This window comes from Musa acuminata, chromosome BXJ1-10 (assembly GCF_036884655.1).
Source record: "Musa acuminata AAA Group cultivar baxijiao chromosome BXJ1-10, Cavendish_Baxijiao_AAA, whole genome shotgun sequence".
Lineage (NCBI taxonomy): Eukaryota > Viridiplantae > Streptophyta > Magnoliopsida > Zingiberales > Musaceae > Musa > Musa acuminata.
The window spans coordinates 23,897,713-23,923,316 of record NC_088336.1 but is presented as its reverse complement, the minus strand read 5'-3'; the positions used below and the strand labels follow the sequence as shown (position 1 = coordinate 23,923,316).

The following is a 25,604-nucleotide window of genomic DNA, read 5'->3' as shown; positions in this document are numbered from 1 at the left end:
TCCCCAATGGCACCCTCCTCCAGTCCGGCGGCGACCTCGACGGCCTCCGCAAGCTCCGCGCCTTCTCCCCCTGCCCCTTGGCCGGCTCCTGCGACTGGTTGGAGCTCGACTCACCGCTCCTCGCCGACGGTCGATGGTACGCCACCAACCAGATCTTACCCGACGGCTCTGTCGTCATCGTCGGCGGCCGCGCCGCCCCCTCTGTCGAGTTCTACCCGCCGTCCCGCCCCCTCCGCAATTTCCCCTTCCTCGCCACAGCCGAGGACGCCCAGATGGACAACCTATATCCCTTCGTCCACCTCCTCCCCGACGGCCGCCTCTTCGTCTTTGCTAACGCCCGCTCCATCCTGTACGACGTCGACTCGGGCGACGTCGTCCGCGTGTACCCGGAGCTCGACGGTGGACCCCGGAACCACGAAAACACTCCCACTTCTGACTGAGGATATCACCTTCGTCTGTCAGAGGTACGGGTCCCAAATTATCATCCCTGCGACCATGGCAGTGGCCTCTGCTTTCGCTTCGATCAAGTCCGGAGGAATCCCCGGCCTCTTCTTCCTCGTTGGCCTTCTCTTTACGTGCGCGTGCCGGTCGTTACGTGCGCAGCAGCTCCCGGGCACTTGGGAGGTGGTGCTGGAGGACGCGGGAATCGCTTCCATGCACACTGCCGTGACCCGGTTCGGTACCGTGGTCCTCCTCGATCGCACCGGCATCGGGGCCTCCCGCCTACGCCTCCCTCGCAGCCGCTGCCGCATTGACCCCGGCGACAGCCTCCTCCCCCCAGGCGGCAAGGACTGTTCAGCTCATTCTGCCCTCCTCGATCCCTCCTCCCGCCGCCTCCGCCCCCTCTCCGTCCTCACCGACACCTGGTGCTCTTCCGGTCAGTTCCTCCCCAATGGCACCCTCCTCCAGTCCGGCGGCGACCTCGACGGCCTCCGCAAGCTCCGCGCCTTCTCCCCCTGCCCCTTGGCCGGCTCCTGCGACTGGTTGGAGCTCGACTCACCGCTCCTCGCCGACGGTCGATGGTACGCCACCAACCAGATCTTACCCGACGGCTCTGTCGTCATCGTCGGCGGCCGCGCCGCCCCCTCTGCCGAGTTCTACCCGCCGTCCCGCCCCCTCCGCAATTTCCCCTTCCTCGCCACAGCCGAGGACGCCCAGATGGACAACCTATATCCCTTCGTCCACCTCCTCCCCGACGGCCGCCTCTTCGTCTTTGCTAACGCCCGCTCCATCCTGTACGACGTCGACTCGGGCGACGTCGTCCGCGTGTACCCGGAGCTCGACGGTGGACCCCGGAACTACCCGTCCGGTGGCTCCTCCACTATGCTCCCTCTCGATCCGGCCGGCGGCTACACGAGGGCCGAGGTGGTAGTCTGCGGTGGGGCTCAGTACGGGGTCTTCCTCCACCGACAGACCGACATGCCTGCCGCCACAACCTGCGGCCGGATCTCGGCGACAGACCCGGACGGGGCCTGGGCCGTGGAGGAGATGCCGTTCCCGAGGGTCATGGGCGACATGGTGATGCTCCCAACGGGAGAGGTGCTCATCATCAACGGCGCGCAGGCAGGGTCGCAGGGTTACGAGATGGGCTCCAACCCGTGCCTGAACCCCGTGCTGTACCGGCCCGACCAACCCGCCGGCCTGCGGTTCATGACGTTGACTCCGACAACCATCCCTCGGATGTACCACTCCACTGCCAACCTCCTTCCGGACGGCCGCGTCCTCGTGGCCGGGAGCAACCCGCACTACTTCTACCGCTTCGCAGGGGACTTTCCTACGGAGCTCCGTGTCGAAGCCTTTTCGCCCGAGTACCTGGCGGCAGACAAGGCCAGTCTTCGGCCGGTAATCAAGGCGGCTCCGGAGAGGGTCTGGTACGGGGACGAGTTCGTGATGGAGGTGGAGGTGCCGCTGCCGCTGGTGGGACTGATGGAGGTGAACCTGCTGAGCGCGCCATTCGCCACGCATTCCTTCTCGCAGGGGCAGAGGATGGTGAAGCTGGCCGTTTCACCAGCGGTGACGGTGGCGGACGGCGGGGGGGACGGGACGCCCTACAGCTACAGGTTTGGGTGCAAGGCGCCGCCGGACGGGAGGGTGGCGCCGCCGGGGTATTACATGGCGTTCGCGGTGAACCAGATGGTGCCAAGCGTGGCTCGCTGGGTCCAGCTGGTGCTTTAAGAAAGTTGCCATGAAAAGAATGCTTATACAGACGAGACTGCAACCTCTTTTCTCCTCGTAATTAATTATGGTCAAATAGTAGAATAGTTAAATGACTTTACTGAAGGCCTTTAGTGGTCCTGTAACTAAAGCTTCTGCAGAGTAAATATGGATCGATATATTGTCCCGAAGCTTTATTCTGCTTAATGTATGTCTGTCCTTCAATCCTAATGATCTGTACCCGAATAGAATATACCCGATCCGTTTACAACCCCTAAATGTGTTGGTGGCGATGAAGCGGAGTGGAGGGCGAGGATACCACAGAGGGAAAGAGGAGACGGTGAAGCTGATAACTGCCGAGGGTTTTGAGTTCGTGGTCAATAAGAAGCCCATCGTGGTCTCCCAAACCATCCGCAACATGCTCATCTCCCCCTTCTTCTTCTTCCTTTCCTTGTTCTTTCCCCATTCTCTGATGTTGATGTCAATTGCGATTACGAGAATTTTTCTTACATTTGTTGGCGCGCAGATAGCTTCGCGGAGACGCAGCACGGCAGGTGATTTTTCCGGAGACCAGCACTCCTATCCTCGGGGCCAATGCTTCTACTGGTCCGTCGAACAGCCTAGGTTGCCATCCTTCACTTCCATCTCGCATTCTTGCTGGTGATTGCTATTATACTTATTTTCTTTTCTTTTTTGAGATTAATGGAAACCATCAACTTTTAAGGGCCTGGAAATGACAATTCAAGTTAGATTTACTTTATTTGAGAACAATGCCATGTGCTTGTTGAATTGCTAGTTCTCCGATCACTGCATGAATTAGTGTTGGCGAGGATTTGCTGCTACTTGCTAACCGCAGTGATCTTCTATGATTCGATGGGATTGCTCTCCTCATCTATTCTATGTTTCTGCTTCTAAGATTATCACCTTTTGTTACGGTAAGTAACTTTTTTAGCCGTGGCCTCGGGGCCGTCGCGGCTTGGTTCGGGTCCGGAAGGCGGTGATCTCCGTGGGGGCGCTCCTCGAGGTCTCCCGGCGGCCGAGCTCGGTAGTTCGGGTCGGGAGGTCGGTTTGGCAGGTCAGGTCGGCGGTTCGGGTCGGCGGCTCGGGTCGGGAGGCAGCTCCGCCGCAGCTTCGGGAAGAGGCGACACCGTCTCGCACCTGCACATAGGTCGGGCCGGGAGCTCGGCCCGACCCCTCTGACGATCAAGTTAGAGAAAGATGTGGAGGGGATTGTGGATGAGGCAGAAGAAGAGCCTCTGAGTGTTTTGTGTCTGAGAGAGTTCCCCTTTTTCTCCCTTTTGCTTAGGACTCAGGGGTATTTATAGAGGAGGTTTGATGTTACCGCTGGGGTTGCATGGGAGGCCGAGCTGCTGCAGGGTATGGAGAGCCTCGGGCAGTGTGTCGCTCAGGGGGTTGCGTGGGAGACCGGGGGATCGTAGGGTATGGGCGAGCTTCAACCGTTACCCGCTTCTGTCTCGTCCGACTGTGCTGCCATTTTTTGTCATATCATATGCCCCCCCCGAAAGGAGCTATGCGTCGGTTCTTGCATGCAGGGGGTCCGATGCATGGCTTTTTACTTCAGGTGGGCTGGTCATGCATATCCGAGGCGTATGACGTAGGCGGGCTAGCCGCGCGGACGTGTCTCGTGCAACATGGGGCCGAGGTGCGCAACTCAGTCAGGAAGCCGAGCAGGGTTAGACTCGGGGCCGATGGAGCCGGTGAGGGCTGAGGAGCACAGCGTAGGCGGGGTGACCGCGCAGATGTGGTCTCGGGATGGCGTAGAGCCGAAGAGCCGAGGAGCACGACGCGGGCGGGCTGGCCGCGCAGGCGTGGTCTCGGGTGGCGTAAAGCCGAAGAGCCGAGGAGCACGACGCGGGCGGACTGGCCGCGCAGGCGTGGTCTCGGGTGGCGTAAAGCCGAAGAGCCGAGGAGCACGACGCGGGCGGACTGGCCGCGCAGGCGTGGTCTCGGGTGGCGTAAAGCCGAAGAGCCGAGGAGCACGACACGGGCGGACTGGCCGCGCAGGCGTGGTCTCGGGTGGCGTAAAGCCGAAGAGCCGAGGAGCACGACGCGGGCGGGCTGGCTGGCCGCGCAGGCGTGGTCTCGGGTGGCGTAAAGCCGAAGAGCCGAGGAGCACGACGCGGGCGGGCTGGCTGGCCGCGCAGGCGTGGTCTCGGGTGGCGTAAAGCCGAAGAGCCGAGGAGCACGACGCGGGCGGGCTGGCCGCGCAGGCGTGGTCTCGGGTGGCGTAAAGCCGAAGAGCCGAGGAGCACGACGCAGGCGGGCTGGCCGCGCAGGCGTGGTCTCGGGTGGCGTAAAGCCGAAGAGCCGAGGAGCACGACGCGGACGGACTGGCCGCGCAGGCGTGGTCTCGGGTGGCGTATAGCCGAAGAGCCGAGGAGCACGACGCAGGCGGACTGGCCGCGCAGGCGTGGTCTCGGGTGGCGTAAAGCCGAAGAGCCGAGGAGCACGACGCGGGCGGGCTGGCTGGCCGCGCAGGCGTGGTCTCGGGTGGCGTAAAGCCGAAGAGCCGAGGAGCACGACGCGGGCGGGCTGGCCGCGCAGGCGTGGTCTCGGGTGGCGTAAAGCCGAAGAGCCGAGGAGCACGACGCAGGCCGGCTGGCCGCGCAGGCGTGGTCTCGGGTGGCGTAAAGCCGAAGAGCCGAGGAGCACGACGCGGGCGGGCTGGCCGCGCAGGCGTAAAGCCGAAGAGCCGAGGAGCACGACGCAGGCGGGCTGACCGCGCAGGTGTGGTCTCGGGTGGCGTAAAGCCGAAGGCCGAGGAGCACAACGCAGGCGGGGTGACCGCGCAGGTGTGGTCTCGGGATGGCGTAGAGCCGAGGGTCGAGGAGCACAACGCAGGCGGGGTGACCGCGCAGGAGTGCCTCGGGCATTATGCGACCGAGGAGCAAGGCTGAAGAGCCTCGGGCATTACGCGGCCGAGGAGTAGGCGGGTGGACCGCTCTGGTGTGCCTCGGGCATTACGCGACCGAGGAGTATGACGCAGGCGGGTGGACCGCTCTGGTGTGCCTCGGGCATTACGCGACCGAGGAGTATGATGCAAGCGGGCTGGCCGTGCAGCCGTGTCTCGGGGTTTATGGAGCCGAGGGGCACGACGCGGGCGTACTGGCGGCACTGGTCTGTCTCGGGAACATGGAACCAAGGAGCACGACGCAGGCGGCTGGCGGCGCAGGTGTGGTCTCGGGCATTGCGCGACCGAGGAGCACGACGCAGGCGGGCAGACCGCGCAGGCGTGGTCGCAAGGGCCATGCGACCGAGTAGCACGACGCAGGCGGGCAGGACGCGAGGACGTGGACTCGGGCACCATGCAGCCGAGGTACACGATAGAGGCGGACAGGCCGCGCCGAGGTAGATCTCGGCAGCGATTGGCCGAGGTGCTCGGTGCAGGCAGGCTGCTACCGAGGGACACCGCTTAGGCGGACAAGCCGCGCTGAGGTGGGATTTCGGCAGAGAGTTGCCGAGGTGCTCGGTGCAGGCAGGCTGTGACCGAGGTGGTGGGCTTGGCAAGCATGGAGCTGGTGCAGGCAAGCCGCGGCCGAGGGGCGTGAACCAGGTGGATAGGGCCGTGGAGTTCGGCGCGGGCAGACTGGCCGTGCAGACGTGTCTCGGGGTTTATGGAGCCGAGGGGCACGACGCGGGCGTACTGGCGGCACTGGTCTGTCTCGGGAACATGGAGCCAAGGAGCACGACGCAGGCGGCTGGCGGCGCAGGTGTGGTCTCGGGCATTGCGCGACCAAGGAGCACGACGCAGGCGGGCAGACCGCGCAGGCGTGGTCGCAAGGGCCATGCGACCGAGTAGCACGACGCAGGCGGGCAGGACGCGAGGACGTGGACTCGGGCACCAGGCAGCCGAGGTACACGATAGAGGCGGATAGGCCACGCCGAGGTAGATCTCGGCAGTGATTGGCTGAGGTGCTCGGTGCAGGCAGGCTGCGACCGATGGACACCGCTCAGGCGGACAGGCCGCGCTGAGGTGGGATTTCGACAGAGTGTTGCCGAGGTGCTCGGTGCAGGCAGGCTGCGACCGAGGGACACCGCTCAGGCGGACAGGCCGCGCTGAGGTGGGATTTCGACAGAGTGTTGCCGAGGTGCTCGGTGCAGGCAGGCTGCGACCGAGGGACACCGCTCAGGCGGGCAGGCTGCGCTGAGGTGGGCTCAGGCCGTCTACGACCGAGCCGTGCGAATGCAAAAAAGAGGGGGTTAGGCCGAGGCTAACCGTGAGCCAAGAGGCACGCTGAGGCGCGCAGGCGGCTGGCTGGCCGCGCATGGGGCCGAGGAGCCGAGGCAGCGGGCTGCTTGCTGCGTATGGGGCCGAGGGGCCGAGGCAGCGTGCTGGCTGCGCATGAGGCCGAGGGGCCGAGGCAGCGGGCTGCTTGCTGCGCATGGGGCCGAGGAGCCGAGGCAGCAAGGCAGTAAGGCAGCGTGCCGGCTGCGCATGAGGCCGAGTGACCGAGGCAGCGAGGCAGCTTGCTGCGCATGAGGCCGAGTGGCCGAGGCAGCGTGTTGGCTGCGCATGAGGTCGAGGGGCCGAGGCAGCGGGCTGCTTGCTGCGCATGGGGCCGAGGGGCCGAGGCAGCATGTTGGCTGCAGCGTGTTGCTGCGCATGAGGCTGAGGGGCCGAGGCAGCGTAGTGCTTGCTGCGCATGGGGCCGAGTGGCCGAGGCAGCGTGTTACTTGCTGCGCATGAGGCCGAGTGACCGAGGCAGCGAGGCAGCTTGCTGCGCATGAGGCCGAGTGGCCGAGGTAGCGTGTTGGCTGCGCATGAGGCCGAGGGGCCGAGGTAGCGTGTTGGCTGCGCATGAGGCCGAGGGGCCGAGGCAGCAAGGCAGTAAGGCAGCGTGCTGGCTGCGCATGAGGCCGAGTGGCCGAGGCAGCGAGGCTGCTTGCTGGCTGCGCGTGAGGCCGAGGAGCCGAGGCAGCGTAGTGCTTGCTGCGCATGGGGCCGAGTGGCCGAGGCAGCGTGTTACTTGCTGCGCATGGGGCCGAGGCCGAGGCAGCGCAGTGCTTGCTGCGCAAGGGGCCGAGTGGCCAAGGCTGCGCAGTGCTTGCTATGTATGGGGCCGAGTGGCCGAGGCAGCGCAGTGCTTGCTGCGCAAGGGGCCGAGTGGCCGAGGCTGCGCAGTGCTTGCTATGCATGGGGCCGAGTGGCCGAGGCAGCGTGTTACTTGCTGCGCATGAGGCCGAGTGACCGAGGCAGCGAGGCAGCTTGCTGCGCATGAGGCCGAGTGGCCGAGGCAGCGTGTTGGCTGCGCATGAGGCCGAGGGGCCGAGGCAGCGGGCTGCTTGCTGCGCATGGGGCCGAGGGGCCGAGGCAGCATGTTGGCTGTAGCGTGTTGCTGCGCATGAGGCCGAGGGGCCGAGGTAGCGTGTTGGCTGCGCATGAGGCCGAGGGGCCGAGGCAGCGAGGCAGCAAGGCAGTAAGGCAGCGTGCTGGCTGCGCATGAGGCCGAGTGGCCGAGGCAGCGAGGCTGCTTGCTGGCTGCGCGTGAGGCCGAGGAGCCGAGGCAGCGTAGTGCTTGCTGCGCATGGGGCCGAGTGGCCGAGGCAGCGTGTTACTTGCTGCGCATGGGGCCGAGTGACCGAGGCAGCGAGGCAGCTTGCTGCGCATGAGGCCGAGTGGCCGAGGTAGCGTGTTGGCTGCGCATGAGGCCGAGGGGCCGAGGCAGCGGGCTGCTAGGCAGCGTGCTACTTGCTGCGCATGAGGCCGAGGAGTCGAGGCAGCGAGGCTGTTAGGCAGCGTGCTACTTGCTGCGCATGAGGCCGATCGATCCCGAGGTAAGTGGGGAGCACGCTTGAGCCTGTCGAATAATACCTCGACATTCGGGTGCCGCCCGTTTCGCGTTCTTGGCAACAAGAGCAGTGTATCGCGCGGTCTCTGGCATCTTCATCCGCCAGTAGTAGATTAAGGCAGCCGGGAGGGCGCCCAGCATGAGAGTCGTGCAACAGATGTAGTCGGCTTCCGGGACGGTGGAGCCGGCGCGGTCGTCCCTGTCGGCCGGATAGTCGAAGCGCTCCTTGAAGGCGGCGGAGATGATGATGCAGACGATTCCGCCTGGGAGGATGCCGAAGCCCTGCGTAGTGAAAACGACTGCGACGAAGGCGCCACGGGTCTTCTTGTTGGCGTACTCCGACATGATGGTGGCGGAGAGCAGGTAATCGCCGCCGATACCAAAGCCGAGGCAGAAGCGGAAGAGGCAGAGGGTGGCCATGACGCCCTTGGCGGTGTGACCGAAGGAGAGGCCGATCGCTGCTGGTGCAGGTCGGCCGCAGCGGAGCAACAAGGAGAAAGCTAACGTACCGTCATTTCGGGCCCTCCTTCTAGCGCCATTATGTTACGGTAAGTAACTTTTTTAGCCGTGGCCTCGGGGCCGTCGCGGCTTGGTTCGGGTCCGGAAGGCGGTGATCTCCGTGGGGGCGCTCCTCGAGGTCTCCCGGCGGCCGAGCTCGGTGGTTCGGGTCGGGAGGTCGGTTTGGCAGGTCGGGTCGGCGGTTCGGGTCGGCGGCTCGGGTCGGGAGGCAGCTCCGCCGCAGCTTCGGGAAGAGGCGACACCGTCTCGCACCTGCACATAGGTCGGGCCGGGAGCTCGGCCCGACCCCTCCGACGATCAAGTTAGAGAAAGATGTGGAGGGGATTGTGGATGAGGCAGAAGAAGAGCCTCTGAGTGTTTTGTGTCTGAGAGAGTTCCCCTTTTTCTCCCTTTTGCTTAGGACTCAGGGGTATTTATAGAGGAGGTTTGATGTTACCGCTGGGGTTGCATGGGAGGCCGAGCTGCTGCAGGGTATGGAGAGCCTCGGGCAGTGTGTCGCTCAGGGGGTTGCGTGGGAGACCGGGGGATCGCAGGGTATGGGCGAGCTTCAACCGTTACCCGCTTCTGTCTCGTCCGACTGTGCTGCCATTTTTTGTCATATCACCTTTAATTATCCCTTGTCAGCTTACTCGCAAGATCACATAGAGATTGAGTTTACGACAGGGAAAATGTTTAGGTTGCTAAAGCAGGGAGCCGTATTATAGACCTAGTATATTTTTTTACTTGGAATTTTATGTGCTTGCTCTTTTTCTACTGGGAGAACTATAATCATAGTTTTGAAATTAGATATGGTTCTTGTGGTATCAATTCTCTTTCGTGGATGCTTGATACTTGAATTAATTGACATGAATTTGATTGTTCTTCTGTAGTCATGCAGCACAATCTTTGACCGTCCAAGATAGACTATGGATGGACATGCCCTTTCATATGTAACCCATAATCTTTACTTCATATGGGCTCAAAGGAAAAAAGATGGTGTGTCCCATGGCTTGAGAATAAATAGATATCGAAGGACATTTGGCATTAGATCTGGTACAAATAGTAGAGTACCATTCATAGTTTATGATGCCAATTTTCTGATTATCATCAGATATTGGAGAAGACCTCTATCGTTTCTCTCAACTATATTGGGTGAGATAACAAACCATAAGAAACTCGACTAATGATCTCATAGGCAATTTTCTTCATTGAAAAATTTGATCATTTCAAAATTGTCTAGTCAAATTTTGTTTTAGTCTTTAGCTTTCTTATCCCTCTATTTTATTGACTAAATTCTGACTTCTCTGAGGATTAGTTAAAGTTCTAAAACTTTTAATATCGGCATATTAACTTGTTGCGCCCAGAAACAAACTAAAGCTCTGTTGCTGGAAACAAATCAAATGCTTTAGTCATGTATATGCTGTATGTAAATAGCCATGCTCATATTTCTATTTTCATGATGTTATTTTTGCAGCATCTGACACCAAAGGACCAATATCTTAGGTGTCATGGGTAACTATACTTGTGTATGGTTGTTGATATGTTGTGCTTCCGTCTTTTTCATCTATTTGATTAGTGTCACTTGTCATAAGACCTGGTCGGAGATTGAAGAAAGAACAAAAGTGTTGAGAATAACATAAGAAAAATAAGCTGAAAGCAAATCTGAATAGAGTTAAATTTGGGAGGAGGATTTTGTTGGCTTCTAGGGCCAAGTAATTTAGATCACATGGTTTTGGGCTCAACAAAAATTACTGGATCGGTAGTGTCAGGGCAGGTTCATTAGCTTTCTTTACCCCAAATTTTTTCATCACTCGAAAGAGATAGTTTGAGCAGTTACCATATATATGTTTGACTATCATGTTTGCCTGACATTCTGTACTTTAGTCAATACCACATAAGATAAAAATTCTTGTTGGATTTGACAGCCATTTTCTTCCTTTAGGTTTGCTTGTAACATCTAAGAACAAGCTTTCCACTCACTTGGATGTTGTTCTTGGCAGAGGAAAAGAAACAGTTTCTTATCGAACCTGATATTACTTTGGAGTTGATGATGGCTGCTATCTTCACATTTGAGATGCTGGTGCTCATTGTAGTCATTGCACAAGAAATTTGTTAAACATTGATATATTTTTCTCGTCTATGATCTATCTGGTTAATATACAAGTGCTTTAATCTTTTGTTTGTTTTGAAGGCCATAATTAACTTCATCATGACATGGCATTGCAGGTGTGGATTGTTGCGAAGGTTGGAAGCTTCTTTATGCTAAGTGCTCAACTAAGTTTTAAACTTTTTATCTCATAGTTGTCAACTAATTACTAGGAATGCTAAAGGTGTTCAGTACAGTGAGATTGTCATGGTTGATCACAGAAAAGGGAGGCTACTAGTTAATACATGCATGAATTAAAGCACCAATATTCAACCAGTTTCAGCACTCCGCATCCCCAGCAGTCCGCAAGATTTTGCGCCCTGGATGTCATAGCAATCCAGGTGGATCCACAGCTCATTGGCAGCTATCTAAATGGTGATGCTTATGGATCAATCTGAAGGCTGTTTTATATGTACATACTCCCAAATTTCTCAGCTTCATCAACCCTGTGAAAACTGCCACTGTAAACGCTTCAATACTCTCACTTCCATCTCGTACCATCAAATGAGTCCTACTTCAGTTTACCCGAATCCCATGGAAGAGGGTATCGGCAGTAATCGATGTTGTCCTTTACTGCAGGTTCCTTGGAGATGCACTGGAAGAGTCTCTCGTAAGCAGCGGCCATCTTCGTGGCCGTAAACAGATGCAGCGCTCTGCTCCTGGCGACCTCCCCTTTCTTCGACAGAACCTGCTTCCCATCCTTCATAATCTTGTACAGGGACTCCTTCAGTGACTCGACTGTTGGCAAGAACGTGTAACCGACGTTCGATCCTACTATCAGAGAGCCTGTAATGCTCGCGAACCGTGTGCCGGCGATGGCCACTCCTGACAGCATTGCTTCGATGAAGGTATGATCCAGTCCCTGTGCTCTGAGGGTCGGATTCAAGTAAACGTCGAGTGAGTTGTAGAACTTTGCAAGCTCGCTTTGCTCCAGAGGACCAAGAACGATGATGTTTCGTCCGAGCTCCTTGTACCTGTTGCCCCACGGCCCATCCCCAGCAACCAGAACAAAGACGTCCCTCTGGAATCTCTCTTCCTCACCAAAGACCTGCTTCAGTGCCTCGAACATGAGAGGGTGTCCTTTGTCCTTCACCAGCCTTCCTGCTAGTCCTATCACTAATCTCGCGCGGTCAGGTACCCCGACCTTCCTCCTAAACTCCTCTCCCATCTTTTGGTCTGGCCTGTAGATGCTCTCGTCCACGCCGTTCACGATGATGTGAACTCGTTCTTCCGGGATCATGTAAATCCTCTTGAGGACGTCGCCGACGTGATCGCTCGTCGCGACGTGGTGCGCGTAGTGGGGGAAGAATTTCACCTCTTCGATCACTTTGGAGAGCCTTTCCGTTATTGTAGGCCGCCGGGGTTCGTCGGGGCCGCGGAGCAGATCCTGGACGACGTCGGAATGTATAGTCTCGTAGGCGATCCCGTGCCAAGAAGCAGCGAGGTTGCTGATGTTCCGGGCGCGGACGTGGAGGAGGCCGACGCTCTCGGAGTGAATCACGTCGAAGGGCCTGCCGGTGGCGTTCTCGGTCTGGAACTGCTCCCACGCCAGCGCCTGGTTGAGGTAACCAGCAGGGGAGGGCGGGGTCTGGTGGAAGCTCAAGGCGGCGTCGTTGTGGCGGGGGAAGGTGGCGTTTGACTTGGTGGTGAAGACGTGTATCTCATGGCCTCTTCGCGCGAGCGCAAGATGCAGGGTCAAGGCATGCCTTTCGAGTCCGCCGGCGAGATTGCGGTGCGGCCATCGCTTCACGAAGAGAGCGACCTTGAGGAGCCTCCGAGGAGGTTTAGCGGAGAAGGAAAGCTGGTTCAGCGTAGAGGGAAAGGCTAGGAGATGGAAGGACTCGTTCCGCTTCTCCGGGTTGAGAGCGGCTTCGCCGTTGCAGGACGCAGAGGACTGAGACCAGAAGATCAAGGATACTGATGAGAGCACAGAGAAGGCGAACAGGAAGCGACACAGGAGGTGGAAATGGACTGTGCTACTCCAATGATCTTTCCTCATGGATGCAAAAGATAAGGAAGACTATAATCCATACAAGAAGTGAGTCACTGTTATAAGATCCAAGATCTGGAAGATCGACCTGTCCTCGAGTTGACTTATTGTGAATGATATGAATTTTTGATTTAAATCCAAACATGACGATTTATATATTGTACGATTTTGAAAACGTATCAGGTCACGTGATAGCTGCATCCCATGTGAATATGCCGATTAATAGGAAATTAGGGGGGGAGATCCAACAACAATAGCCCACTCACCAAGATTTCTAGTCAACGTCGGCTTTAGTTAATAGTGCTCATGTCCCTACTTTGACTGACCTAATGCCTGATAGCCTACACCAATATCAAGAATAATTATTTACCTGGAAGCACTAACACCTGCTTTACTAAGTCCACGATCGGTCTAAAAGTTCCATGTCAATATTACCACGAGTGACATCCCTTCCCAAGATTTTCTATAAACAACCAAGTAAGGAATCAAGAAACACCGTTACCATGGCTGATCAGTTGTGCCACAAGCTTCAGGACCACTCAAGATTCTGTCAGGCCTTAAAGAGATGCTTCACATCCTCATCAATGCGTGCGTGTTTCTTTTAGTTCATTCCCGAATACCAGCATCCTTTATCCTATCGATGGGAGGAATCATCCACTAAACAACCGTTGGTGACTTCCGTAGAAGAAACGATGAGTTCGATGTGGACGGTTAGGCGCATGCGACTCGAAGCAAAGCGTCAAATCACCCACCGAAAGCGGCTAATTTGTCGTCCCCAGAGAGACGACCAGAAGAAGGAACTCGAAGAAGCGTAACGATTAAGACGACACTTGAGAGAAGGAAAAGAAAAGGAAGAGAAGGGACAGCTTTGAGCCAACTCCAGCGGAGAGAGTTGACTCGTACATGGAAGACCGAGAAAAGGCTTCCAAGTGAAGAAACGGTTTCGCAGACCGGTCCACAACCCACGAGACGGCCTCATCGCTCGTTATTGCTCGCCCACCTGCTTTTTCCACGTTCGTATACGACAAGAGGAGTTAGAATAGGGGTGAATCAGCTGAGTCGGTCTAACTCATACTACAAATACTCTGAAATATAATAAAATCAGAAAGTATTAATTTTGTTATTATTTATGTTCTTTCACAGATATGTTCAACATGTGTGCAAAAAGGAAACTAATAAATGTGATTTGCCAAACATTTTAAGAACATTAGCAGAGAGCATATATGTTAGTTGTGGGAAACAGAGAGGAGAAGCTGCCCAAGTGGAAGCTCCATTATTGTTTCTTCTGTAACCAGCAAAGCTTCCCCAGCAAAGCTTGCTCTACTTGAGCGATGGCCAAGGAGCGACGAGAGGGGGAGGTCTGCCTCCCTTCCGACTTCCTTTGCGACGATCATTTCCTCGAGGAGAAGAGAAGGCGAGACGATTGCTTCTGGAGGAGTTCGCCATGAATCTCGACTGGCCGGCGGAGGACGAATGCCCCTGCATGACCGGGCTAGCTTGGCAGATGCCTGGCTCCTTCCTCGGCGACACTAAAGTATGCTGCTTGCGAAACGAAGCGTTCTTCCCTTCCCATTCCTTTAACGTGCATCCGCTGATGATTTCAGTATTGTGACGGGAGGTATGGATTCACGACCGGTTCCCATGGAACCGCTCTCCGCGGTCGGTTCATCTCGGAGAAGAAGGAAAGCCTCGACGCTCCTTCGTTAGTTGCCCTGCCGCCTGCGCTGTCTTTCTCAGATCATTGCGAGACCGCCAATAGCGGCCACTGCACGTCCCCCGTCCCCATCCACTTGCAGCGGTTTCAGGCAACTCAGGTGGCCCTTCGTTTCAGTCCAAAGGAATTTATTGGCGGACTTCTTATGGTCTCTCAATCTTCTTCGATTTCTTCTGCTCCCAATTTGTTCCACCAGCTGAAGCAGCAGCAGCAGCTGATGAGACAACGGTTGTTCGCAGCGTGGGCAAGGCAGAGTGAAGCAAAAGGAGCCGTGCATTCCCACAACCGTGGCCGCCCCACGGGACTGTCTTCTTCCGCACGCCGTCCTCTCCAAATGCAGCAGCAGCAACCGCAGCCTGGATCTGGGATGAGAGCTGTCTTCCTCAGCAGCCCCAGCGCGAGGAGAGAATCCGCCGGAACCGGCGTCTTCCTGCCACGCGTCGGCGGCGACAAGTCCGAGCCGCCAAAGAAACCAGGTACGGACCTCTTTAGCTTCGTCCTTCCTCGTCGAATCTTCGGATGCCTCTCGGTGTTGTCGTATGCTCTGCTTCTGCTCTGATCAGAGATCGTTTTTCTATTCATCCATTAGATTTTGGACGGATGTAAATGACTCGTATCGCTCAGCTCTCACAGCTCCTCTTTGCTATGGGTGGTTGCAGCAGCTTACTCCACTGTGCTTGTGCCGGAAAGAGTGGTCCAGGCGCTGAATCTAAATCTGGAGGAGATGGGAGGGAAGCCATACTCGGTCCTCGACCATGGCAAGTCGCTCTCTGTTCATTCCACACTCACTCTCAAAAGATTGCACCAGTTGACCAAATCCTATTCTCCTCCTAAACGCACGTCTTGTGCTTCGACAGATGCTCTCATAAGCCGACGAGACGCAGTGCTTTCACATCAGAAAAGGAACCACCGGCTTCCCCACCCAACTCCTCCTGCGATCCGTGAGATCAGACTCCCCCATGACTGGACCTACTGATACATGCCCTATACATCACAACAGCAGCTGCAATAAGGTTGGCAGCTCTATTGATCCTTATTGTGTTGGCAGCCCAATTGGTTGCACCCTCTATAGCAGTGGACAAATTTGTATTACCATCATGTCTTGAATTGTATGTGAGATACATACATACAAACAAATGTTGCAGAATCCATGTTCAGAAGAAGAACTTGTGTGTAGTGCTTGTCAAAAGCATATTACTATGGGGGCTCTTTATCTGATGTGAGCAGCTCAACAATTGTTGTAGAATCCATCTCTGGAAGAACTTGTTGTGTGTGTAGTGCTTATCAATAGCATATTGCAGTCCTCTTTTTGCCGAGGAGGCTTCACATCCAAGGATAATTTTTTCCTCAGGTTCTGATCTCTGATTGATACTGAAGTGAAGACCACCTTCCTGCTAAAAGAGAACCTATTAGAAGAATTCAACTTAAATCAGCCTACAAATAGCTTTTCCTAATTGAGTCTAATTAAATTGGTCAACTTAAATCTAATGAATAGAAGGCTTCCTCTTATTGAAAATGACTTCATTTCTCATTTTTCAGATGAACTATAGCTGGTTTGCTATAGCATGTTTTCCATTCCATGATTATTATTATCTTCCCTTAACCAATCCCCCAAGGTATTCAAAAATAATGACATGCTTTCTTTCCCAAAAATTTCATAGTTGGGAGGAGACAGAACAAGTAAAGAAAATATGGTTAATTATTTCAGCATCTTCCAATTATAGAGAACATAAATGATTAATATTAAAATAAAATTGAAGAAGTCTTTTAAACGTCTGTGTAGTAATTTTCAACAAAAAATTTGATTTTGAGGGATCACAAGGAATCTGCTAAAGATTACATCAGCCATACCAACTAGGTTTTACTCTGGAGTTAAATAAGAAGATGATAAGCTTCATTTGTTATTATTGCCTTCCCTACAGATAGATAGATGCCTCTTTCATATCTATTTATTATCTATCACAAGGCAGCTGAGATCTCTTTAATTGTTGAGATCCCAGGGAAAAAAGCACGGCCGCATGGGCGCTCTCGTGAGCTCTACGTGCGCTCCAGGCGTGCCGGCGCACCTTCCATCATGCGCCCATCACGTTGCGTGCCTCCCAGCGCAGGGCGCTCACTGCACACTGGGAGCATCCACACGACCTCTGAAACTTACTACAAGTCTTAAAACATTAGAGATAATAAACTTGTCGGAGAACCTTATGCCGTTTGATCCAATCTTGAGTGTATAGAGTCACCCATGTGGATACTCGAATGGAGGTGATCGACGTTAACTCAAGTACATACTTCGTCTCCAAAATTGGTCAGAGATAGAGCAAAAGAGGTGCTCTTTCTCTCTCATCCAATTGTTGCTTTTTCGTTGTTGAGTTCATGCACCCAGGCTAAGGTCGAGAGAAAAATTTTTCGACTCGATCCCTCCGAAGTTTAAGTTAGTATTGAGTGAAGTTAAAGGGAGCTGAGTGTTCGAAGTCTCCCCGACACTAGCTAGGATATTGACTTTTATATATGTGAACGAAGATCGATCGTACATGATTTGTTAATGCCTATCGACTTTTCGGACTATCGACCCGTACCTTTCCGTGCAAGTGTTGATCGACCTGCATGGATCGACGTTACGCGATGCCATTCTGAACTTTTCGAAACAACTTTATACTATGCGACGTTGTCTTATACGACCTTGGACAGCTCGGGAGTAGGTGATCGTTCCATCCGAGTTCGAGATGTCGCATCGACGCAATGCACCATATCAATCCCGAGACTCTACGTTGGTGTTGACGTGACTATTGAGTGTCATCGCGAGGGTGATACTAAAATATGCTCTCCCAAAACTCATCGCAAGAAACTTACTATGTAATTTCCAAGACTAATCTACTATTCAAAGCTGATGAGAACAACTCAACTATCTGCGACATGAACATATTATATGTGCAGTCAAGTGATAAAGACTTGATCTTTGCCACCCTCACACACATTCCTTCCTACCTTTCTGTTTCTTCCGAAGGAGAAAGCGTTCGCAAACTTTATTGCCCTCCTTTGCTTTAGCAAAAAGACTGCTTCCATCAAAGCACCGATGATAATAATTCGTAGTCGCCGTGCATCAACTCAAGCAGAACGTCACCTGTATCTTTATCGTCATCAACATCACATCTTGCGTGGTCATGATTATTACTTCCTTCAATGAGTGCCTTCGCACTCACAACTTATCATGATGGAGAATTCAAATCAGTGCACTTTGGATTATCTATATGGATGAACGCATACGAAGCAATAGGATACACTGTGGTCCTCTCTTTGGGTAGAAACATATTTTACTCACGCGTGGACCGACAGACACGAAATCAGGCTCAGCAGGGGCCCACCGTTTTGACATTCCAGCCAACCTGTGGTCGGTACGCGGTTTGTGTCTACGACAGCGCGTAGCGAAAGAATTGTTTTCACGGTGACCCCACCCGCAAGCATACGATTGGGTGGGGTGTACGAATGGGTGGGAAAGGCGTTTAAATTTAAGCGACGCGGAGCTGAAGCGGCGCGGGGCCCGCAGCTCTGTCTCGCGACTCTAACTCCCGTCCATTTCTTTCCCTCCACCAGCTGGCCTCATCGCCAACCACGCACCCGTTCCCACCCCACGGACTCGCAACCCACCGCCGTCGCTGTCGGCTGATTCCTCCCGCCGCTCCACGGAAGAGGCAGCCCCGCCGCCCGCTCTGCGCCTTCGCACTTAAAGAATGCCATCGCCGGGTCGTCCACTTTAGCCCGTTGGTTGGTGGCGGCAGAGTAACAGACCTCTCCTCCCTTCCCTCTCTGGTTTGGTCGTGCTCCTTCCTCTTCCTTTGGTCTCCCAAGACTACCTTGAAGAAACCGGCGAAGAAGGGGCCGAGCAGATCTACATCTCGAGTTCTTCTCCTTTCTGGTACGGCGCTGCTCTGTTTCCTCCGACGAGTATATGCTCACTCTTTTGATTAACATTCTTTCTCTTTTCCTCTTCTTTTTTCTCTGATTGCTTGCTTGCTTGCTTGCACATGCTACGCTTTCGTTTCTTGGGATCCACGAAAAGTGTAGGCACTTCCGGGTTTGATATTCGGCCGGATTGCTGTAGATCCACTGCTCACTTCTAGTAGAGGCGGTGAACGGGTTAGGGTTTTTGGACACTTTGTTTTCTTGTTCGTGCGCCTCGCTTTGATGCGTTGCGGCAACTCAAATCAAAGAAATTCTTCATACGAACGCATCAAGTTCGCGTATTGTTTCGTAAAAATGCGAAATTGTGTGGCGGAGACGCCATGTTCCTTTCGTCTGGTTTTGTGCTGTCTCTCTCTCTCTCTGTCTCTTTCTTTTTTCTTGTTTGGTTTGCAGATGAAATGAAATCTTTATGTTCTACAAAGTGACATTGTAGTCATAGTGTGACAAATCTTTTATTTAGTCTTGAGTTAGATAAAGGTCAGTGAGATGAGATACGATGCTTCAGTTGTAGATTGCATTATATTTAGTATCTGCACTTAGAGATAACACTCTTTTTCATGTATACAGCATTGTGCACTGTGATATTAGAAGAAATTGAAATTTGAAGGTTGTCTCCCTTAACACGAGAAAAGGAAATCATGAACTTACAAAATCTTGTTGACAGTTAATCGCGAAAAGCGTTGTTGTGCTGTACCAAGAAACAAGTTGTACTTAAAGCAATGAAGCTGATAGAATTTCTGAAAGAAAACTAGCCAAACATGCCTTCTGAAACACCAGCAGCTCAAGCAAAGGATGATAGAATGATAGAAATGCTGTTCAGTCAACATGAAAAAAGGTGCTCACTGCAAAATAACTCCTCAAGATTGTCCAATGAGAGATTTTTATTCCCGAGCGGAATCAAGAATGTCGACCTCTTAGAGAAGGTTGGGGCCCTTAAAACTGAAAAGCTTCCTAGACAAACAGCCAAAGATCGGCAGGGGGTGAAGAAAAACTCAGTTTCATCATCTTTGGGAAATTCTCAAAAGCCATGGCCCAGTAGGAAGGGACCAGGGTTTGACGAACCAGTTATGAACATGTCAAATGTACCCTTTTATCTTCAGCGGCTGGAGGAAGGAGATGATGTTCATGGAAAGGCGCTGAATTTTGGAGTTCTGGACTGGGGGCGTCTTGAGAGATGGACAAACCACCAGAAATGTGTCACAGATGTGGGAGGTGGACACTCTGCATGTGATAGTACTCAGTCATCGGCATATGCTACATTTGGTTCCTTTAACCAATCTAGAAAGACCATATCTAGTCCTCTTTCTCGAGGGAAGAAATCTCCTGTTTTTCCTCATAAGAGAAGCCCTGTTACGGGCAGCCGATCAGAGATGTATGAAGGAGAAGATTCTGAACATTTACAAGGCGTCCGTAGTTCAAGTATCTCTTCTACGAAGTTTCCTACACAGAATGATAATGGAGATTTTGTTCCAAGTGCTAAACTGTTAGGGAATAAACATGATAAAGGTAACAGTAAAGATTCAGATTTGAAAGCCATATCAGGCAAAGTATGCCTACCTCGACATTCTGCAGCTTCACGGTCAAGATATAAGATTGACACTGCTACTGCCACTTCAACTGGAGTGGCTGAAGACCAAAATGGAAGCTCGATGAAAGCAGAAAAATGCGTAGACAATGGCCATAGTCAATCCTTGGACACCAATTTTCCACAAATTTCCCAGGATTGCAAAGGAATATCGGATTATCTTCAAGAGAACGTGGACAGTGGATGCCTTACTTCTGATACCCCATTAACTGCTGACGACTGGCTCGCTGAGGGAAATAGCTACAACCATTCAGGTAATTTAGCTGAAGATGTCGAGATCATCCATCAGTATCTTCATGTTCCTCACGCATGTCCTCTCCCTTGTACCATTCAAAATGATGAACCTGATATATCTTCTACTGTTCTGTCAGAAGGTGTAGCACCAACTGATACATTGGTACGAAGAAATGGGGAAAATGATCTATTTTCTAAAGGTACTAGCAAGCAACTTGAAGTCAATGTGACAAAAGGATCAACAAAATCAGAAAAAAAATTAGTGTCTGCAGCAGGAAGGGAATCATCTAACCGTCGACTGAGTGCTGATCTAAAAAGCATGAGCAAGAGTTCTAGCTTGAGGGAAGGTTCATCTGAAGAACAAATCGATTCAGTTTCTCATCTGTTTAATTCGCATGGAGATCAAGCAGCCAGAAAGAATAAAGGTAGGCAAAGCCCATTGAGGAGAATACTAGATCCTATAATGAAGCCAAAGAACAATCTTCGTTCGACTGGGCCAATTGCAGCCTTATCGGGCAGTCATGGTTCTTGTGAACTAAGTAGAACCGACAAATCAAACCATGGGGTGCACAAGCCAACAAGTGTTGACTCTACATGCCAGGTGAGGGGAAATATGATTACTTCAAATCAATTATCCAACAATGATAAAGGAACTCAAAAGGATGAAAAGCATGTTGCACCAATGAAGCAAGCTCTTCTTCAAGTTGCTTGGAAGAACGGCCTTCCGTTGTTTATGCTCTCATCCTGTGACAGTGAAGTATTTGCTGCAGCAATAACAATGAGAAGTATTATTAGCAATTATAATGACCTAGAGTGCATATATAAGATATTCTCTGTAAATGGTTCAAAGAAGAAAACCATGTTCTGGAGCAGCCCCGGAAATAAGAGCAAGAAGCATCAGTTGATCTCCAATGTTGTTGGCCAGTTGAAGGTTTCACTTCGCAACTTGAGGAGCCATGAAGGTGACAGTTCTCACGTTATGAGAGAGTTTGTTTTGCTTGGTGCTGAACAAGCAACTGCTGACTCTTCTGCTATGAGCGAGCTGGCTGCCATTGTTGTTAAGGTGCCACCACCTGTGGATAAGTCCGATACCCCCACCCGAGCAGGCCACAGTAATTGCGGAGCAAACTTATCAACAAGAAATGTAAGTGCTTCAAATGATGAGAAGCGTTTGCAGACTGATCAGCATAATGATGATCTATGTCAATCTGGTATCTCCGTCATGCTTCCAAGCGGGGTTCATGGCTTGTCGACCGATGGTGAGCCCTCACCTCTGATAGAGAGATGGAGATCAGGAGGAGCATGCGATTGCGGAGGTTGGGACGAGGGTTGCTCGCTGACTGTTCTTACTGACAAGTCCCGAAAGTGCAATACCTTTGGTTCAGACCAAGGTTGTCAAACTACAGATGGAACTCATAGATCTGAACTGTTCACTCAGGTATGGCAGTTTTACTCACTGTCTGTTGCTTTTGCTAGTAGCATCGGTGTTTCAGTAGATAACACTAGTAATCGAACTGTTTCAGGGTGGATCACAAGAAAAGAGACTTGCCTTCAGCATTGTATCTTTCAGAGAGGGGCTGTACACTGTTGAATTCCTATCTTCCATGTCAATGCTTCAGTCTTTCGCAATATGTATGGCAGTCCTCCATGGCAGGAAGACTGACAGTCCTACAACAGAGCCAAAAATCTTGCAGGAACACATTGTGAATGATCAATCAGGGAAAGCTCCTGCTGGAGCCCAAGGTGGTGATCCTAATAGCTATGTACCAAATCATCCACCTGTGTCACCTGTTGGGAGAGCTTAATTTAACTGTCTTCTTGATACAATTTGGATGTTTCTTGTGTTGTTAGATACTCACTGTGGTGGAGGTGATAAAAAACACCGACCTCCATTTACAGTTATCCCCAGTTTGCTGGGACCAAACGCCAAGCATCATGGATCTGTGCCTGTACAAAGTGTAGTAGTTCTCTGGCCACTGAGAGAAGAGGAACTTACATCTCATTGAACAATGACTCATCTGTAACGTGTAAAATAGCCTGAGTTCTTCAGTAATACATGAGGAAGCTATGTTTGCTAAGAAACATGATACATTGTCATCTAATAGAGGCACAATTATGCCACCTATCACTCAGGACCAGTCATGTTAAGCAGCATTATTCAATGATTAACATATGCACAATTATATACAGTCAAGAGATCAACACTCACGGAGATAACAACAAAGTTTGAAATCCCAACTTCTTGTCTGTCTGTGCACAATGCGCACTAATCGTCTGCAGAATTCCAGTAAAATTTTTCCGACCATGTCAACACGTCTAATAACACAATCATACTGACTAATTCCAAAAGCTGGCAATTACCAGCTGCAAGTTCAACACAATCATACTGATTTTACAATCCAAAGGCTTTCAATTAACAGCTGCAAGTTTATTTGATTGATGCCAAGAAAGTCAATGCCATTAAAAATAATAATCATCAAAGGTAAGAAGTGTTTGTTCCTCAACAAATTTATCTTAGAGGTTGCATATATCTCAAGTTATGCCGAATGTGATTGCATAACCATTTGATGTATGTTGCTGACGGTGAAATAGCTTTTCAGTCTGAAAAAAGGCATATTGGATGCTTCACATTGGAGGCCTGTTGGAACCAAGTAGTTGCCCAACTATATTTGTCACCTGAAATACCACAATACTGGAGACTAAGATCACTGAACTTTAAGAATGACCAATCAGTCAAACACTTGAAAGAAGAGGAACTGATATCGCACATATTAATATTGCATATATCGATGTCAACATACGAGAGATTATATGTAGGGTGTTTTTTTCTAAATTTAGATGTATCGATGAAAGTCTTTGCACAAAGATCATTTAAGTAAATACAACATTACATAAGGATCTGCAACTCCAAGTATCTTACCTGCCAATATTTTGAAACGCATCGATCAATGCAACTGTTTTCACCCATGTTGAGCTCAGATTCCTTGTACCTGAAGGAATATATTGAGAGTACTTGTTAGCTAATCAGATGCTCAGTGCAGACAACAATATTTGAAATTTTAATTCTTTAAAGGAAAAACAGAATAGATTTCCACACTACAAAAAAAAATATTCCAAATAATTCTTAGATCAAAATACATCAATCTATCATCAAAATATCAATACCATCAAAATAAAAGCTATGAAATTCCACCAGAAGAAATGGTTGAAGCATAGCATACCTTTTCTCGATGCATTTATCGAAACATGTCTGTGTGAGCCTGTTTCAAGAATAAAGAGAAACAACTCAGATGGTTCTACTTGTGATACAAGATAAATCATATTACTAGCAGTAAACGAACCTGCATGTTAGTTGATATTGCACTACTCATAAATCATTTGCAGGAACCTTCCACTTCTTCCAAGTAGATAAAATATGGTAATGAGTAAAATTCAGATTCAGGTTCAGAATATCAAGATTTTGTAACACAACGGGAATGCTAAACTTGAAATAATGCATAATATTTACCTTAAAGGTAACTAAAACTATGGCCTCTCATCAAAACCATACCATGTTGTGTAACAAGAAAAGCGTGTGATTTGTTTAACAAAACAAGGGAAAGAGAGCAATGATGTTACAAATTAGCAATACAATTCCAAGGGCCATGATGTGAGTGGCATGCCCTAGTATATAACCGGGCCGTGCAGCATCAGCACTATTTGGCCCCCACCAGCATTTGGCCAGCCTGCCACAGTAATGCAGGGTCTGGGCCAGCTCCTGTGGGAACCCATACAAGCCAGATAAAGCCCGAGGCAACTGTGATGCACTTCTCTGAGAAAGCAGAGAGATGAGCTTGAAAAGTCTACAAAGCAAAAAAGACTCAGAAAACCACCAAAGTCATTAGCAGATCGACAACAGAAGGAATCTAAGCTGAAAGGATTGTTATCAGCCTGAACCACAGAGGAAATGGATCAAGCCATCCTAGGGAAGTGGCCAACCAGCCACGTACCCATGAGGACAGGGCCAGCTAACCTTACAACAGGCACGGGCTCCAAAACCAATTATGGGGTCAGTGAAGGCAGGACATAAGCATGGCAATTCAAAGAGGCCTTTTCCCCTAATAAGTTATGATTGTAGCATATAGTTTTCTGTACACACAAGCTCCAAAGAAGTCTGACTCTTGGTTATTTTGTGCTCACCATAGTTCGATTTCTCATACGTTTCATGCCCTAGTTAGAAAGGTGAAGATTAAGATAATACAAAGCAAGGAACCTAGCCACATGATGCACACGAATTATTGGAGCATGACAAACATCAACAGCATATCGAAGCAAAGACACTGCTAGCTAAGTAATACTTAAAGGCTGTTTACCTGTTGAAGAGATCCACCCTGTACTCCATTTCTTTCTCTGCCATTCCAAAAATCTGCTCAATTAAAATAAAAGTCTGTCAGATAATTTCATAGGCAAAAAGAAATAAAATGGTGAAATGACCTTTCGTAGACATGCTAGTAAAAATATCACTATTCATCACTAAAAAAAAAATAGTTAAACCGTCACCCTAGAAGGTTTATGTGACACAAGAAGGTTTATGTGACACTAAAGAATCATCCATTTCACTGAACAAGCTAAGGAAAGCTTACGTGACACAAGAAGGTTTATGTACCTGCTCTTTCTCGATGCTGCTTGCGCCATTTTTAGCAGCCATTGTGGAGCTTATCAAAGATCCTGATAGATATATCACAACAAATGTTATGCCGTAAATCTTCCAGCGAAAACTAAACAAGATAAGAAAGGAAAAAAAGGCCCAAGTGAACTATCAAGAAAGAAAGGGGTGCATGCTGCACGAATACACTGCCCGAAAACAAATCCAGACCGAAGACGAGATCCTCATACACTACTAATCCTTTTAAACGAACAAAGAATCACAAGGACCAAGTTACTTCGTAGAAGTAGCGCATCGAGATTGTCTTGGAAACGATCAAAGAAACAGAGGTCATTCTTGCTCAAGAAAGCGCAAAATTTTGTTTCCTGCAGCAAAGAGAACGGAAGAACAAGAGCGAAAGCCTTACGGTCGTAGAACGCAAAGCCGCCGATGGATGCAGCGGCGGAGGAGACCCCGAGTCGCAGCGGGACCAAGGTTGTTGAACTTTGGCGGTGCCCATCATCTTTTAGGGCTTCTCATAAACAACCGGTTGGGCTCACCAAGTCGGTGTTGAACCAACCTAACCCTAGCCGACCGGGTTTCGTCGGATTAGGTCCGCGGCACATACGCAAATCTTGTGTCTGCACACCATATGCTCGATCTATTGACACCAAGAATCACTGATAGGCCTATCTATCACGACACACAAACGACCTTTATACCCACCACACGTTAAGAAATTGATATCCACTTCAGTATCGCATGTGCACATGCCGTAAAGTATTTAATTCCTTTTCATTAAATAAAAGATTTACTATTGCAAAATTTGAATGGATACATTGGATTATGTATAGTGTTACTAAATAATAATCTACATTATTAATTACATGTA

The 25,604-nt window shown here is 51.1% G+C and overlaps 6 protein-coding genes across 44 annotated transcripts; 3 read left to right on the top strand and 3 right to left on the bottom strand.

The window, feature by feature from the left end:
- The first annotated feature begins 6 nt into the window (after window positions 1-6).
- On the top strand, window positions 7-11,410 carry LOC135595619 (aldehyde oxidase GLOX-like). 30 transcript variants are annotated; one of them, XM_065086820.1, is made up of 5 exons: window positions 7-2,551; window positions 2,681-2,778; window positions 10,689-10,706; window positions 10,830-11,071; window positions 11,188-11,410. In XM_065086820.1, the coding sequence occupies exon 1, from the start codon at window positions 7-9 to the stop codon at window positions 2,173-2,175; it is 2,169 nt and encodes a 722-aa protein (XP_064942892.1). In that variant the 3' UTR covers window positions 2,176-2,551; window positions 2,681-2,778; window positions 10,689-10,706; window positions 10,830-11,071; window positions 11,188-11,410. The 30 variants fall into 30 exon arrangements, with proteins under 30 accessions (XP_064942892.1, XP_064942891.1, XP_064942889.1 ...); XM_065086819.1 differs by having other exon boundaries at window positions 10,782-11,071; XM_065086817.1 differs by adding an exon at window positions 10,463-10,613 and having other exon boundaries at window positions 10,689-11,071.
- LOC135594776 (probable inorganic phosphate transporter 1-4) lies at window positions 7,917-8,384 on the bottom strand. The gene has a single exon (XM_065085285.1). It carries the CDS (start codon window positions 8,382-8,384, stop codon window positions 7,917-7,919), a length of 468 nt encoding a protein of 155 aa, XP_064941357.1.
- On the bottom strand, window positions 10,820-12,607 carry LOC135595621 (uncharacterized). The gene has a single exon (XM_065086823.1). It carries the CDS (start codon window positions 12,605-12,607, stop codon window positions 11,120-11,122), a length of 1,488 nt encoding a protein of 495 aa, XP_064942895.1. The 3' UTR covers window positions 10,820-11,119.
- A 1,224-nt stretch (window positions 12,608-13,831) lies between these two features.
- LOC104000880 (uncharacterized) lies at window positions 13,832-15,530 on the top strand. 8 transcript variants are annotated; one of them, XR_001975915.2, is made up of 5 exons: window positions 13,834-14,132; window positions 14,203-14,412; window positions 14,509-14,788; window positions 14,946-15,070; window positions 15,170-15,530. XR_001975915.2 is itself a non-coding variant. In XM_018819378.2 (5 exons), exons 1-5 carry the CDS (start codon window positions 14,043-14,045, stop codon window positions 15,286-15,288), a joined length of 795 nt encoding a protein of 264 aa, XP_018674923.2. In that variant the 5' UTR covers window positions 13,834-14,042; the 3' UTR covers window positions 15,289-15,530. The 8 variants fall into 8 exon arrangements, 6 of the variants coding, with proteins under 6 accessions (XP_064941570.1, XP_064941569.1, XP_018674923.2 ...); XM_018819378.2 differs by having other exon boundaries at window positions 14,975-15,070; XM_018819376.2 differs by having other exon boundaries at window positions 14,972-15,070.
- A 2,337-nt stretch (window positions 15,531-17,867) lies between these two features.
- LOC135595615 (uncharacterized) lies at window positions 17,868-21,915 on the top strand. Of its 3 annotated transcripts, XM_065086789.1 has the most exons (4): window positions 17,869-18,222; window positions 18,837-20,108; window positions 20,226-21,526; window positions 21,612-21,915. In XM_065086789.1, exons 2-4 carry the CDS (start codon window positions 19,028-19,030, stop codon window positions 21,891-21,893), a joined length of 2,664 nt encoding a protein of 887 aa, XP_064942861.1. In that variant the 5' UTR covers window positions 17,869-18,222; window positions 18,837-19,027; the 3' UTR covers window positions 21,894-21,915. The 3 variants fall into 3 exon arrangements, with proteins under 3 accessions (XP_064942860.1, XP_064942859.1, XP_064942861.1); XM_065086788.1 differs by having other exon boundaries at window positions 17,868-18,222; window positions 18,934-21,526; XM_065086787.1 differs by having other exon boundaries at window positions 17,868-18,222; window positions 18,837-21,526.
- Window positions 21,916-22,408: 493 nt separating this feature from the next.
- Window positions 22,409-25,354, bottom strand: LOC135595618 (mitochondrial import inner membrane translocase subunit TIM10-like). Its single transcript, XM_065086791.1, has 6 exons — window positions 25,140-25,354; window positions 24,734-24,795; window positions 24,441-24,493; window positions 23,310-23,348; window positions 23,009-23,078; window positions 22,409-22,764 (listed from the first exon to the last, which is right to left on the bottom strand). Exons 2-6 carry the CDS (start codon window positions 24,773-24,775, stop codon window positions 22,714-22,716), a joined length of 255 nt encoding a protein of 84 aa, XP_064942863.1. The 5' UTR covers window positions 24,776-24,795; window positions 25,140-25,354; the 3' UTR covers window positions 22,409-22,713.
- Between the last annotated feature and the right edge of the window lie 250 nt (window positions 25,355-25,604).

Bases quoted from the DNA above. Each gene is read 5' to 3' on its own strand.
- LOC135594776 (XM_065085285.1), bottom strand. From the start codon at position 8,384: ATGGCCACCCTCTGCCTCTTCCGCTTCTGCCTCGGCTTTGGTATCGGC.
- LOC135595618 (XM_065086791.1), bottom strand. From the start codon at position 24,775: ATGGCTGCTAAAAATGGCGCAAGCAGCATCGAGAAAGAGCAG. The intron at 23,349-24,440 runs GTAAACAGCCTT...TTCTTGAAACAG, and splicing joins AGGGTGGATCTCTTCAACAG to GCTCACACAGACATGTTTCG. The intron at 22,765-23,008 runs GTAAGATACTTG...GTGGTATTTCAG, and splicing joins GCGTTTCAAAATATTGGCAG to GTGACAAATATAGTTGGGCA.
- LOC135595621 (XM_065086823.1), bottom strand. From the start codon at position 12,607: ATGAGGAAAGATCATTGGAGTAGCACAGTCCATTTCCACCTCCTGTGT.
- LOC135595619 (XM_065086820.1), top strand. From the start codon at position 7: ATGGCACCCTCCTCCAGTCCGGCGGCGACCTCGACGGCCTCCGCAAGC.
- LOC104000880 (XM_065085497.1), top strand. From the start codon at position 14,043: ATGAATCTCGACTGGCCGGCGGAGGACGAATGCCCCTGCATGACCGGG. The intron at 14,133-14,202 runs GTATGCTGCTTG...TGATGATTTCAG, and splicing joins CCTTCCTCGGCGACACTAAA to TATTGTGACGGGAGGTATGG. The intron at 14,413-14,508 runs GTGGCCCTTCGT...TTGTTCCACCAG, and splicing joins AGCGGTTTCAGGCAACTCAG to CTGAAGCAGCAGCAGCAGCT.
- LOC135595615 (XM_065086788.1), top strand. From the start codon at position 19,028: ATGCCTTCTGAAACACCAGCAGCTCAAGCAAAGGATGATAGAATGATA. The intron at 21,527-21,611 runs GTATGGCAGTTT...GAACTGTTTCAG, and splicing joins GATCTGAACTGTTCACTCAG to GGTGGATCACAAGAAAAGAG.